General features: G+C 43.8%; 1 protein-coding gene across 10 annotated transcripts in view; it reads left to right on the top strand.

Annotated features, from left to right (window-relative positions):
* The window catches only part of TANC2 (tetratricopeptide repeat, ankyrin repeat and coiled-coil containing 2), a 154,540-nt gene that overhangs the window by 111,831 nt on the left and 29,213 nt on the right, over positions 1 to 13,496 (top strand). For all 10 annotated transcript variants that reach the window (XM_033078947.1, XM_033078950.1, XM_033078951.1 and 7 more), the window contains 2 exons: positions 1,058 to 1,665; positions 12,799 to 12,907. In XM_033078947.1, the coding sequence (XP_032934838.1) occupies positions 1,058 to 1,665; positions 12,799 to 12,907 (717 nt within the window). The remainder of the gene's footprint in view (positions 1 to 1,057; positions 1,666 to 12,798; positions 12,908 to 13,496) is intronic.

Genomic DNA, 13,496 nt, shown 5'->3' with positions numbered 1-13,496 from the left:
TCCTTTCAGCGTGACCCAGAGCATGATGATTTCAGTCTGATTAGGCTGAGACGTTGCTCAGCTCAAGACTATCGTGAGCTCTGCAGGGAGCTGAACCTGGTTCCAGCCCCATCAGGGCAGCAAGCCCCCACACAGTCCTTACCGCTGGGAATGGCAGCTGCTTCCCAAGATCCAGAAGAGCACAGGCTATTTGCTGTTCAGTGCTGGGGTCCCTTTTTTACTCAGCAATGGAGTAAATTAAATATCACTTTGAAGAAATCTTTTTGTAATTGTAAGTAAATTGCATCCTGATGGCTTGAATTCCTCATTTAATTAGGGCTTTTGTATCCCTAAAGTCTTCACTGCAGCTTGAGTTTGCACTGTCTCTCCCTCTCTGTTTCATTGGAGAGCTTACAACTTTTCTGGAGTCAGCCTTGTACAGATCTGTTGCATCACTTCTCCTCCTCACAGTGGCTGAGAGCACATGAGGCGAGAATTTCTTTGGAGGGGCCTTTGATGATCTTTGGTTTATGTTGAATCAGGGAGTTCAGTAGATGAGAATTCCCTGGGTGCAGCGTCCTGCAACAGACAGACATAGTTGCTTTGCACTGGAACATACTCTCTATTATATGTCCTGACGTGGATGTGGAATGCAGAAGGATGCTCCCAAGGAGGTGCTTCTTGGTCTCAGCTTCAGCAAGTGTCTTGTGGTCTCACATCTGTCACCTGGATGTCCATTCCCTCTGACGGGACAGCAGAAGGGTTGGGAGGTCAATCTGTGGTTGGAGGCGATAGGAATAACAAGGGCACTGTTCTGTGTGAATTTATCATCCCTTTCCAGGGATATACTGGTAGAAACAGTGTCCCTTATTTTTATTTCAGTCATATTTCACACACAACCTGCTTGATTATGGATGAGAGTGTGGGGCCCTGAGGGCAGGAACTGCTATTTGTGTTCTTGCCCTCGTGGAAGGTCTCAAAGGAGTCTCGAAGGTGCTATTATAATAGAAAATATGTTTACTTAATGAGTAGTAAACACTGCCATCATGAGTATCTTTTCTTCTTTCTTTCTTTGTAGGAAATAATTAAGCTGTTGCCCTTCCACAGAATATTTTTGGATAGACTAGAAGAGAATGAAGCCATCGACCAGGACCTGCAGGCATACATCCTTCATCGGATACACAGCAGCTCGGAGATCCAGAACAACATCTCGCTCAACGGCAAAATGGACAACACTACATTTGGAAAACTCAGTTCTCACCTCAAGACCTTGAGCCAAGGGTCCTACCTATACCTGAAACTTACTTTTGATCTCATAGAGAAAGGATACTTAGTTCTAAAAAGCTCCAGCTACAAAGTGGTGCCAGTGTCCCTGTCTGAAGTATACCTGCTGCAGTGCAATATGAAGTTCCCAACACAGTCTTCCTTTGATCGGGTCATGCCTCTCTTGAACGTAGCAGTGGCTTCTCTGCACCCATTAACAGACGAACATATTTTTCAGGCCATTAATGCAGGTAACATTGAGGGCACTTTGGAGTGGGAGGACTTTCAACAGAGGATGGAGAACCTTTCTATGTTTCTTATCAAACGTAGAGACATGACACGAATGTTTGTTCATCCCTCTTTCCGAGAATGGCTTATTTGGAGGGAAGAAGGTGAAAAAACCAAGTTTCTTTGTGATCCAAGGTAAGCAAATGCTCTGAGAATTTAGAGCTTACCGATGTGTTACTCTACACTGTTACCTGAATCATTTTATTTCACAGGGTTGCACACAGCTGCAGTTACCCATCTTTGCTCTGTGTGCACTGTAGCTCTCTGCATTCTGTACTGAGGTCCTTATGTTGTTCATGGAAAGAAACAAGTACCCCTGGGCACACACCTGACTTGGCAAACCTAACAGTCATCTTTAGAATGAGATGAGCTGTTCCTCAGAAGGCCCCAGGCTGTCTAGCTCAGTTATCATCAGGGGCAGGTTACTCCTGCCAGCTCAGTCCTGGAGGAGGAGAATCATTGTCTCTTTCTCCAAAGGTATCAAAAGCACAGGAAGTGGAAGATAAGTGGAAAGATGAGTACTGTGGATACATCTTTTGCAGTTACCTTGTTTTTCCAGTTGTGCTCCTCATAGTTTTACTAAATGTTTTTTTGAAAACAGTGAGTAGAATTGTTCTTTAGTGATTTTGGACTGTAAATGCATCTGTAATCTCTATCCTGACAGCAGCTGACTTCCTGGCTTAGCTCACAGGGAACGGAATTTAATCACGGTTAGATTTATATTCTCTAAGCCCGATGATCTTTATCAACAACATTACTTCTGTTTCTAGTGACAAGTGGAAACAGACAATCTGATTGTAATTCTTGTCATTTATCCTCATAAGTTTTGCTCCATTTTTCTTCCCATTTCTTAAAATGTGGTTATAATCATCAGGGAAGCATTCAAGGGTGTGTCAGTGAAGTCTGAAGACAATCTCAGGGTATCTGCTCGAGCTGGAAAGCACCTGACTGATCAAGCCACAACTGTTAGTGGTGTCAGAGTAATTTACCACTTTAAATTTAGGGTAAACAGGCTGCAGTAGAAAAATATTAAGTAGTTCCTCCCAATGGGCATCTTCTTGTTTTTAGTGGGTTCTGGCAATATTCCTGTTGAATGAGCCCTTGGTAAAGCATCTCACAGCAGCAGGTGCCTTCAGATCATTCAAAGAGTTACTTAATATCCTTACTTGGAAGTCATTGCATGCTTGTCACCAGGTAATGCTGTTCTGCTCTGTGTGCAGTGTCAGTGTGGTGCTTGCTCCAGTGGAGCTGAGAGCTCCTTCCATCCCAGTCACTCCCCCCTGGTGCTGCAGGTTTAGTGTGGCCTGGCTGCAGGAGAGCTTGCTGTCAGCTGGGTGAGGGGACAGCAGCCAGTACTCCTGGCAGTTACCACTGATCGCACTGCACCTGCCAGAATGATCCCTAGAAAGAGCAACTCAGAAAAATCACTGCTTTCCGAATCACTGCTTTCCATCATTAGCATGAAAATAGAATCTAGGTGCCAGTATGCTTCCCTGGTGGGTGAGGCATGGATTGGGTGCTGCTGGTGGTAACAGTGCCTATGGCTGGGTAACCTGGGGGCTGTGGGTTCAGAAATTCTCTTCATCCTCACAGTGCTGGGAAAGGGCACTCTCAGAATACCAGATTCAGAAGGAAATTTTAGATGATTTTGCACTGAAACAAAGTGTGTAATCAGCACAAAGGCACAAATCGTTCACTCAACAAGTCACCAGAAAGATTTTTGCTCAACATTTGGGTTTGGTGATGCCTTTCCTGAGCATCACATACACATTGTGTCGCCCTCAAGACCATTTAGGAGATTTTCAGGCATCACTTTCCATGTCATATTTGCCATTAATGTGATGAAATTAATGGTGACTTTATGGGGACCACTCATGCTCTGCGCCAGCAGGGTATCCCCACAGAGTTGATGTGGCTTAGCTCCTTCCCACAGGCAGAAAGAAGTTCCAGTGCATCAACAGGCTCTCACTGGAGGGCATGAGCCCATACATACCGGAGGACTAATCTGTATCTCTGATGTATAATGTGCACTAATTGCATTATGCTCTGATGGTAACTAATGAAACTGGATACAATCCAGAGATTAATAGAGAGGGATCCCTGAGCTATGACACTCCTCAAAATCCTTCTGTCCAGCTGATACAGCACTCAGAGCATGGGAAATCCCGAGCAACAATTAAGATAAGTAATTATTTTTCATTTAATTTTTTGGAAAAGAAGCAGAGCTCGCCAATGACAGAGCTCACAACAGTGGCCTGTGAAAATTTGTCTGCATCTGGTTTGTTCACAGCCAGATGGATTTCTTTCTGCTCACTTGGGAATTGAGAAGACATGACAACTGTAGAGAGCACTCCTGGGGATTGTCATCCGTGGAGCAGTGTGACCGTACCGTGTCAGTACATGAAGAGTAAGGTTGCTGAGGCCGATATTTTTCCCTGTGAGAAGAGCTTTGAAGTGAAATGTGGGTTTGTGAAGCTGCTTTTAATTGACTGACCCTGACAGACTGTCCAGGTGTGAGGCCATTATGAAGGAAATTGGAATAATGGGCCCCATGTCCACTCATATCCCAGCACCACAGCTGGGATAATCTTCCTGATTTCATTAGTGAGAGTGAGTTCTCATGTTCTCAGGAGCAGGGAAAAGAGGGGAGGGGAGAGGAGGAGCACAATGTCCAGGAATTAGCACATTTTTCTGTGCTTTTAAGAAAAACAGCAGATCTCCACCCTCTGGGGTTTTGGTTAGCCCACTGAGATGCTGACCCTCTTCTTTGAACCCTCATCATGTGTTTGCTGTCCGAAGCAAAGGCTAATTGGCTCTGAAGGGTAACATTCTCACTGCTGGTCTCCCCAGAGAGGAACCCCTCCCAACCCCTCCATTTTTAACACAGGGCTCCAGTGAGGCTTTTGTCAGAGCACTTAACCAGCATTGCAGTAATGACCTCCCCAGCCTGTCAGGCCAGCACATCAACCAAGTGGCTTCCTTGACAAATAATATAAAACATTTTAGGGAAAGACTCAATCTTTTGTGACTGCTGCATGGAGAAAATGGTTCCTACTGCACATTCCTCCTACACTTGTATTTCTAAATCTAAATTCTGCTCTATTGCAGTGCTTCTTTCTGCCCAGACTTAATCAGAAACTTCTATGCAATTATTTTCCATGCTTTTACAACTCTAATAAAATGTTTTATCCTTGTGCTGTGAGCGAGACAGAAATGAAGTGATTTGCCCTGGCAAGGCAGTAAGAGAGCTGTAGTCAGATATGGACCCCAGAAGTGAAATTACTTTATCCAGGTTTAAGCATAAACATCTGAGTTACTTGTCTAGACTTGCTTTATAGTCAGAGGAGAGAAATTAGAGTGATTCATTTCATCCTGAGCTAAAAGGCTACAGTAGGTCAGATGAGTGCCTGGGAAGCATCTGCTCCAACTGGGTTATGGGAAATCTCAGGATGATGGGCTCCCCAGGAGACGTCTCCAGTATTGACAAGGCTGGATGAGGTGAATCTCTCCAGTCTGCTCCTCTATTCCACACACAGGGCTTTGAAGCAAATTCACAGATTTTATTTTCTTCTTCAAGAAAGCTAAGGTTGGAAAAAGATATATGCAAGTGCCGTTGCCTGTTCGAGTGTCTCAGTTTTGGCTTTTGTGTCTCAGGGTAGCACTGGACCAACCAACGTTGTGTGTGCTGCTGCTGGTGGCTGAGGGAGGAGGCTCTTTGTGCTGCATGGGGGTGTCCCAGCATCCATGGGACTAGAGCAAAATGAAGCATTTTAGATCTTCACCTCAAGTGCTTCACCTCTGGCTGGTGAAGCCAAACCTCAGTTAATTTCAGGGGCCTGTCATCCAGGTGTCTGTTGCTCAGGCAGTCACTCCCATCTCCTTGAGTCCTTGGAGCAGTTAATCTGGCCAGTTCCAGCTGCTGGCTGAGGTGAGCTGAACCCCAAATGCCAGTCCCTGGCCTGGCCCCCAGGGTGACCAGGGCATGGGCATGCTGCCCAGGGAGGTGACCTGTGCAGGACTGGAGCTTGGCAGGGATGGAAAGTAGCAGAGGTGGTGCCTTTGGCACAGGTTTGCTCCTGCTTGCTGTTCCTAGGGCAGGAGTTTTGAAGGATAAGCATTTTATGAACCCACAACAAGGCCATTTCCTCATCTCTTCCCTCCTCTTCTACATCTGTAAACCAAATCTGTTCCTCAAGCCCCAAATCAAGACACACTGCATGGATAAACATGCATCAGTGATCCAGGCAGAAGGATACAGCTCTCATCTAACGCCCAAGTTGCCATGGTTTCTGGCAGAGCTGTCTTTCAGTACAATACTCTGTAGGTATTTTACATTTTCCTTTTTGTCTTGGGATCACATTGCAAGTGGAGACTTTTCCTACACAAAATTACTGTTTTTATGTATTACCTAGCAAAATGATAGAGTGATGGCTTTAGAGCAAAATCAGGGGTTTTTGTTTTAGTTTGATAGAGTGCTGAATCTGACTGACAAATAATAATCCTCAGTGTAAATATAATTAATTTAGAAAGTTGGAAGAAAAAGAAGTTGGTGGAAGTGATATTTCTAACAAATCAGGGATACAACAAACAGTTTTAAATGGGGAGCTTTTGCATTACACATCTTCTTAAAAATTACCCCCAGTTCAGTCCTCCGTGTGGAGCTGACTTGGGCATTATGTGCATGGATTAATTGATTTTCTTTCTCTTTTTTATAAGACTCTCAAAAGCTCTTAAAATACACTCTGATTGATTGTTGGCTGAAATGATCAAGTATTCACCAAAAGCCAGGGTAGGTCTTAATTGTTTCTCCATATTCATGAGGAATGGATTTTACTCAGCAGAGTAAAGGCATTGTTTGAATTCAAGGTGAGGCAGAATAATGGGTTCAGAATTTATTTGAATTCCTTATATATTAGGCAGAAAATTAAAAATAATGCACCTTGCAGGTCCAGAGATGGAATAGTCAGGTTTTCCAAATTGGCTACCATCATTATTTAGCATTGCTTTATACTTGGAATTACTTCTCTTAATGTCTTTTCCGTTGTTCCAGAGTGTCAGTTTTGTAGCTCTGCAAGTGTTGTAGCTCACAGTGGGCTTTCTGTGTGCCCCAGGCAGAGGTACAGGCAGCACTTGCCACATCAGCACAGCCACGAGGAACATGTTGGCATCCCCAGCCATGGGCTGGGTGCCACATGCCACCAGAATACATGAGGTCAGGTTATTTCCTTGCCCAGCCTGGTGTCATCTGCAGGTCATCTGCACTTGTGCAAGGCCTGTGCTCAGCTAGTGCAATTAATTATCAGGTCACCATGGGATCTGGTTGTTCAAGATCATTTCCACAGCTCTAATTTTGGCAGGAGTGTGGAGTGTGGTAGAAGTGGTGGCTGAGCTGTCATTTGGGGCAGAACTTCCTCTACACCCATTGCAAGGGAACGAGAGTACAACATTTCTCACTCTATTAATTTACCCCTCAAGCCATACTTAGTGAGTGCCATATTTGTCAATCACAGAGATGACTCCATCATCATGTCCTCCAGTAAATTGGAGAGGCAAACCAATATGTTCACCAAATAGGGAGTGCTGACTCTGAGAATACAACTTTTAGGCTTTCCATATGTCTGTTTTTCCCAGAAAAAAATTTTTGATTGCATGACTTGGAACCCAGTACATTTTGAAACGTAAAAAGAATAGGCAATAGCTTAACAAAATGAGTGTAGGAAACTTACCATATGCAAATTCCACATCTCCAGCATCTCAAGACATTAACTCTAGTCTGAGAATCATGGAGTGATTTGTGTTGAAAGGACTTCAAAGCCCATCCAATTCGATCCCTGCCATGGGCAGGGACACTTTCCACTACACCAGGTGGCTGCAAACCCTATCCAGCTGGCACTGGACACTGTCAAGGATTGGGCAGCCACAGCTTCTCTGGGCAACCTGTGCGAGGACCTCACCATCCTCACGGGGAACAATCTCTTCCCAGCATCCCGTCTAACCCTGCCCTCTGGCAGGGGGAAACCATTGCCCCTTGTCCTGCTACTCCAGACCTTGTCCAGTGTCTCTTTCCAACTGTCTCAGAGTCCCTTTCTAATCTCATGCAGAAATCAGAGGTCAAAAAAAATTACTAAAGGCATTGGTAGCAAGCTGGGGATCTATAACAGGGATTTAACTGTGCAGTGAAGTGACTTTTCTGCACGTTTTCCCTTGAAGTGCAGTCAGAGCTGCAACTGCAGTATCAGTTGGAAGAGACAACGAGAAAAGTCAAAGAGATTCTAAATGATAACAGATGAGATGAAGAGCTGATGTGATCACTACCACCATAAAGGACATCAGGAGAGCAACTCGTTTAACTGGCTCATTAGACATGCAAACCTCAGCATTGGGATGCAACGGGGGGTTGGATATAATTACTATCTTAATTTACTGTCCTCATAAAATCTGCTCTTTTTCTTTTCGTCTGGACTTAAAACTTCTGTTTGCTGGGCCATTTTCACATCTAAATGGAAGACAATATTCACAGAATAATCCATCCAGTGGCACTGAGCCACCAAGAAGAGAGGAGTGGAGTTATCCAGAAACTGATAAAAAAAAATAAATGTTCCTGCATTTCTTTCTGTTATTTTAATTCCTGAAATACTGCAACTCACTTTTAGAGCAAAATCATCTTCCAGCAGTGCAGCAAAGAGTAGCCTTGACTGTTTTGTTTGCATTTTTTAAATAATGTGAATTCCTTACAAGTTAATTTGCAATTATAACATCAGAGGGAAACTACATTAGAAAATAAATAAATAAATAAATAAATTTGAGGGATAAACTGTTCCTCCAAGAGGGGCTCCTGGAGCTGAGCTTGGCCTTTCTGCAGGACAGACACCAAGATACCCTCTGCAAGGAAAGAGGCTCTGGGCTTTGTCAGAGCACGCATCAGTCTCTGCACTGCAGTTATGACACTACACTTGGCAGAGCTAAATAAAATATGAATGCACATCTTTTGAGGACCAGATTCACTAGGCACAGTGTCAAATCTCTTGATTTTGGAATGTTTTCATGGGATTAGCTGGAAGAAGGGAGATGTGGGTGTAAATCCAGGGAATTTGGACTTCAGTAGTTTCAGAAGTGAACAGGACTGATTCTCATTTATTTTTTGTTTGTCTTTTACTCTGGTGCTGCAATGCCTTAACACTGGAATAATTTAAAATCCTTTAAAATCTTTTTTACCTGAGAACTGGAAGAGTTTTGATGATACACAAATCTAGAAGCTTGTAATATTTTCTTCTGTATTTATTCATTCTCCTTCACTACTCTTTGGTCACACCAGTATTTTATCAGTGGGACTTTGTCTTTCTCCATCTGTGACATGAGGAATGAGGTCACCTGGGGACTGTGCTTGAGGTACCAACATCCTGCATCATCTTGCTCTGCACCCAGAGCTGTGTGTGACTCATGTTTGGGTAGATGAGGGAGCGGTTGTGTAGAGATCAGTTCCAGCATCTATTTATAAGTGCATGAAGTACAGGACAAAGAGGAATGGCTTCAAACTGACAGAGAGTAGGTTTAAATTGGATATTAGAAAAATACTCTTTCCTGAGAGGGTGGTGAGGCCCTGGGACAGGATGCCCAGAGCAGCTGTGGCTGCCTCTGGATCCCTGGCAGTGCCCAAGACCAGGCTGGACAGGGCTTGAAGCAGCCTGGGACAGTGGGAGGTGTCCCTGCCCATGGCAGGGGGGTGGACTGGGTGGACTTTGGGGTCCTTCCAACCCAAACCGTTCCATAGTTCCACATAACCTCATGTGCAGCCTTCTCTTAGAAGGGTCTCTTCTCTTAGAGCTGCTGTAGGTGTGCACTGGTTCATGCTGTGTAGGGTGTTGGAATGATTAGAGACTCATTTTATGTCTTTTATATATATAGATATGTTTACACATATATAATTATGTATCTATATGCACACTGTATACATGCACATACATGTACACACACACAAACACACACACATATGTGCCCATCTAGGCAGACTCCTGACCATTACAGAAGTTGATACAAGCACAGATAGCAGATGAGAGCTGCAGAAGCTGAGCCGGCAGGGCTATTAATTTTTCACAAAAAAAAAAAAAAAAAAGAATTCTTGCATTAAAAATGGAAAAATCTCTGATGAGATTAAGCTCTGTAGTGGTGAAATTCAAAGCATATCATTTCACTGAGCTCCTTGATGTAGAAATCATGACTGCCACTCTGCTGTACTCAAAAAAAAAAAAAAACCTGTGCTGTTGCAGTCTGGTTTAGTTTCCAATTAATGTTGACAGAACCAGTATTTATCAAGCAGCCAAAAGCCAAAGTCTGGGAAGCATTGCAGAGGTAATATATTACTCATGAATACTGTACTTTATTCCAGAATAGTTCGTACATGCCTTATTTATAACACCAAAGTCATACCTGTAATTAAATGTAGGTAAATACCCTTCCAGATGCAGCTGAAAAGCAATTTAGGAGCTGACTGTGGAGGCTGGACTGGTATGTCAGGGGGTGAGTTGCACTTCAGCTCATGCTGTGAAGAACAGGCACCTCAGAAGCTTCTGGATTTTCAATTCATGCTTAGGATTAATGCAGTTACTGATCCATTCAGAGCCTTCCTAAACATTCTGAAAGAGTTCTTCACCAGCAAGCAAAAACCTGGTAGTATTTGCTCTGCTGTGATGTGGAACCCAGAGGGAGAGCGATGTGGCTGAGGAGTCCTTGTGCTCAGTTTGGAGCAGAAGAGGCAGCTCCTGATCCCCTGCCTGAGGATCTCCCCAGAAGGGGAAGGAGCTGATGGCCCTGAATCATGGAATCATAAACCTTAGGATGGTTTGTGTTGGAAAGGAGCTTAAAGGCTGTTCAGTCCAACCCCCTGCCATAGGCAAGGATACTTTCCACCAGACCAGGTTGCTCCAAACCCAGTCCAACGTGGCCTTGGACATTTCCAGGAGTGGGGCAGCCACAGCTTCTCTGGGAAACCTGTGCCAGGGCCTCACCACCCTCGCTGGGTTTTGCTAATGTCTGATCTATACCTAATGGTCCCTCTTGATCTGTCACTCCAGACTCTTGTCCAAAGTCTCTCTCCAGCTCCCTTGTCAGTGACTTACAGGTTCTTGAAATTGCACCACCAACCTTTGGGTGGAGGTGAACATCTTGGCCCCTCTCAAAGCCTGTTGCAGTGCTGTGAATCAGATGACTTTTTGGGGTGGACTGAGTGTATTGCAGCCATTCCAGGTTTTCATAATCTGGATGAATGGGGCCGAGTTCAATCCAGTAACTGCCATTCCATTTGACTTCCATCAGTGTCTGGCAACACTCAAGCTGTGTTTCCTAGTCACTTATTTCCTTCTGATCTGTTTCCTCTTCCTTCCCATGAACATTCCCAGAGGTTAACCAGTGTAATGAGCAAAAGCATTTGATGTTCTTTCCGTTCCAAAGAGGAGGAGAGCCAAAGGAAGGCAAGGCAACGTTAACTCAAGGTGCTATAACCACTTTGAGGGCCCTTCTGTTCCAGCTTTTTATGATTTGTCGCTTCTCTTGGTGCTATATGGAGAATTCTCACAGCACAGATGCATGGGATGGGAGGCAGTGCCCCGTGCACTAGGGCATCGTGGTGGATTTTCAGCACTCAGCTGAGGCATCAAAGCTGTTGTGATGGGCAGATTCACCATCTGGAGAGGCTTTTCCTCCAGTATGGGGAAGCATGGAGCAATGGGCATGGGCCATGTGCCAGGCCAAGGTGTGGAAAGCAGCTTGACAGACAAAAAAAAGAGGGTTTTCTTCAATTCCTTTTTGTGGCCGAGTCACCCTAAGAGTGAAAGCACTGTCAATCAGTAAAGAACTATGTTTTGTTTTTCATCCCACTCCTCCAGCAGGCACATTCTTGTCCTCCCAGCACCACGAGGGCTGACAGAGCATCACTGGGCTCTGCACACACAAATCCATGTGTTACCAATCCAAAAGGAGGTTCATTGGCAGGGCTCAGGGGGCACCTTGCCAAAAATCTGGCCAGGGCATTACAAGTCATTCACTTTTTTTATTTCTGAGTTTATTTTGAGATGGACAGTAATTCACCCTGAATGGGGATGAACTCGTAAATCCCCTGTACTCTGAAAGCTTCTATCTTGTGTAATATTTACTAGATCTTTGACCATCCAAAGTATTTCTTTGCTTTACCAGACAGGGATGAGCTAATAACATTTCCTGTCCTTAAAAGCCCTTTTAAAGCCACAGCTGATATCATATTTTATTTTCCTTGGCTGGAAGGGGTTTGATTGCTTTTAGTGCATTCACATTTTTATGTACTTCCAGAAATGAAGTGGCTTAAAAGGACTCCCTTGGGAGCAGCCAGGGGCTTAAGGAAGAATATAATTTTGTTGGTAAAACCAAAAAAAACCACACAGACTCAGGTCCCAGCGTGGAACCTCTCTGGCTCCCTGCCCTGCTCGCTGCATCTCCTGCTGTGGCATCCACATGTGCCTGGGGCACCTGCAGGAGCAGGCATTTGCTGATCTCACCCAGAAATGGTATTAAAACTTCACACTTCAACATCATGTGTGTTTGGTGTGTCTCTGGAGAATCATCTCACATCTTTGAGAAGATTCAGCCATGTTGAACTTGCAGTGTTACATGATGGAAATCTGTTAAGTGTTTAAAGGTTAGAAAATATCAGTAAAATCACCTTTAGCAACAGAAGTTATTGTCTGCTTTATTATATTTTTGCCTTAAACAGAACTTGTTGTGTAAATCAGTTAATTTGCTGTGGTTGTCAATCTGGTAGGGCATTGCCAGAAGCATCTTTATTACTGGAAAAGATGAAGAAGGTTTTTAGAAGGAGTTTTACAAAGAAATAAAGTTGTTTCACACAGGGTAGTGAGTGCAGATGTGGATTTTTTAAATATGGCATTTTCTGGTGACTTCAGGTTAGTTACATGCTTTGCAAATGTGGTTCTCCTTGCGAAATGACTATAAAAGCAACACTTCAGCTTTCATGACATTGCACTCTGGTGTTTCTAAATTTGCATCTGCTCATAGAAGATATATTGGAGGTTTTTTGCTGTCTGCTGATGTCTGGGGAGTTTTGAGCTGTCAGTGATCACCAGCAATAAAGGATGCAATTAGTTGTTGGTGTACAAGTGAGAATTCAGCCTGCACTATTTCCCATAGCTGGATGTGGTTGAAGGATTAGGACTTTTGTCCTCAAAAGTTGTTTTGTTGGTGTAATAACAAATAATAACATAATTTTTCTTCTGATTTTAGGAGTGGCCACACACTACTTGCCTTCTGGTTTTCCCGACAAGAAGGAAAGTTAAATAGACAGCAAACCATTGAACTGGGACATCACATTCTCAAAGCACATATTTTTAAGGTAACAGAAATTCAAATGAAGGTTTACGCCAACCTCATCCACAGCACTGGCAGCACTCGGTCTCGTCTTGTCGTGGGGTTGGTGTAAGAAGTGTGATTGCTTGAGGCTGCTGAAGAGTGTGGAAGTGAGCTTTAGAAAATTGGCTATGAGAAATCCTTAAAATTAAACCCTCTTTCAGATGATAAATTCAGCGGATAGCCTCCTTGCCTAAAATTGCTCTTCTGCCATAAGGTGCTCCTGGTCCTGAAAGATGAGTTCCTATAGCAGCATCTAGAAAAAAGGAAATCTTTTAAAAGGAGCAGTTTTGAAGAATCTAATGCAAAATTTAGGTTGTAACAGGAAAATCTGATGGTTGTTGAAATTGGCTTATTGGTCCATCTTACTCTTCACACAGACATTTAAGGCTTGGGTAATTGAAAGGCAAACCTGGATGTGAGTATCAACATGACCTGTAAACTATCATTCTTCCTGCTGGCCCAGGCACCAGAAGGAGGCAATGAGAGGGTGGATTTGTAAGGTCACAGGAAATACAGATTTTCTTACAACTGTTAGGACCTGTGAGTGCTTAACACTAGTAAAAACAAGGCTG

The sequence above is a fragment of the Catharus ustulatus genome, chromosome 23, assembly GCF_009819885.2.
Source record: "Catharus ustulatus isolate bCatUst1 chromosome 23, bCatUst1.pri.v2, whole genome shotgun sequence".
Taxonomy (NCBI): domain Eukaryota; kingdom Metazoa; phylum Chordata; class Aves; order Passeriformes; family Turdidae; genus Catharus; species Catharus ustulatus.
This window is presented reverse-complemented; position numbering and strand designations above follow the sequence as displayed.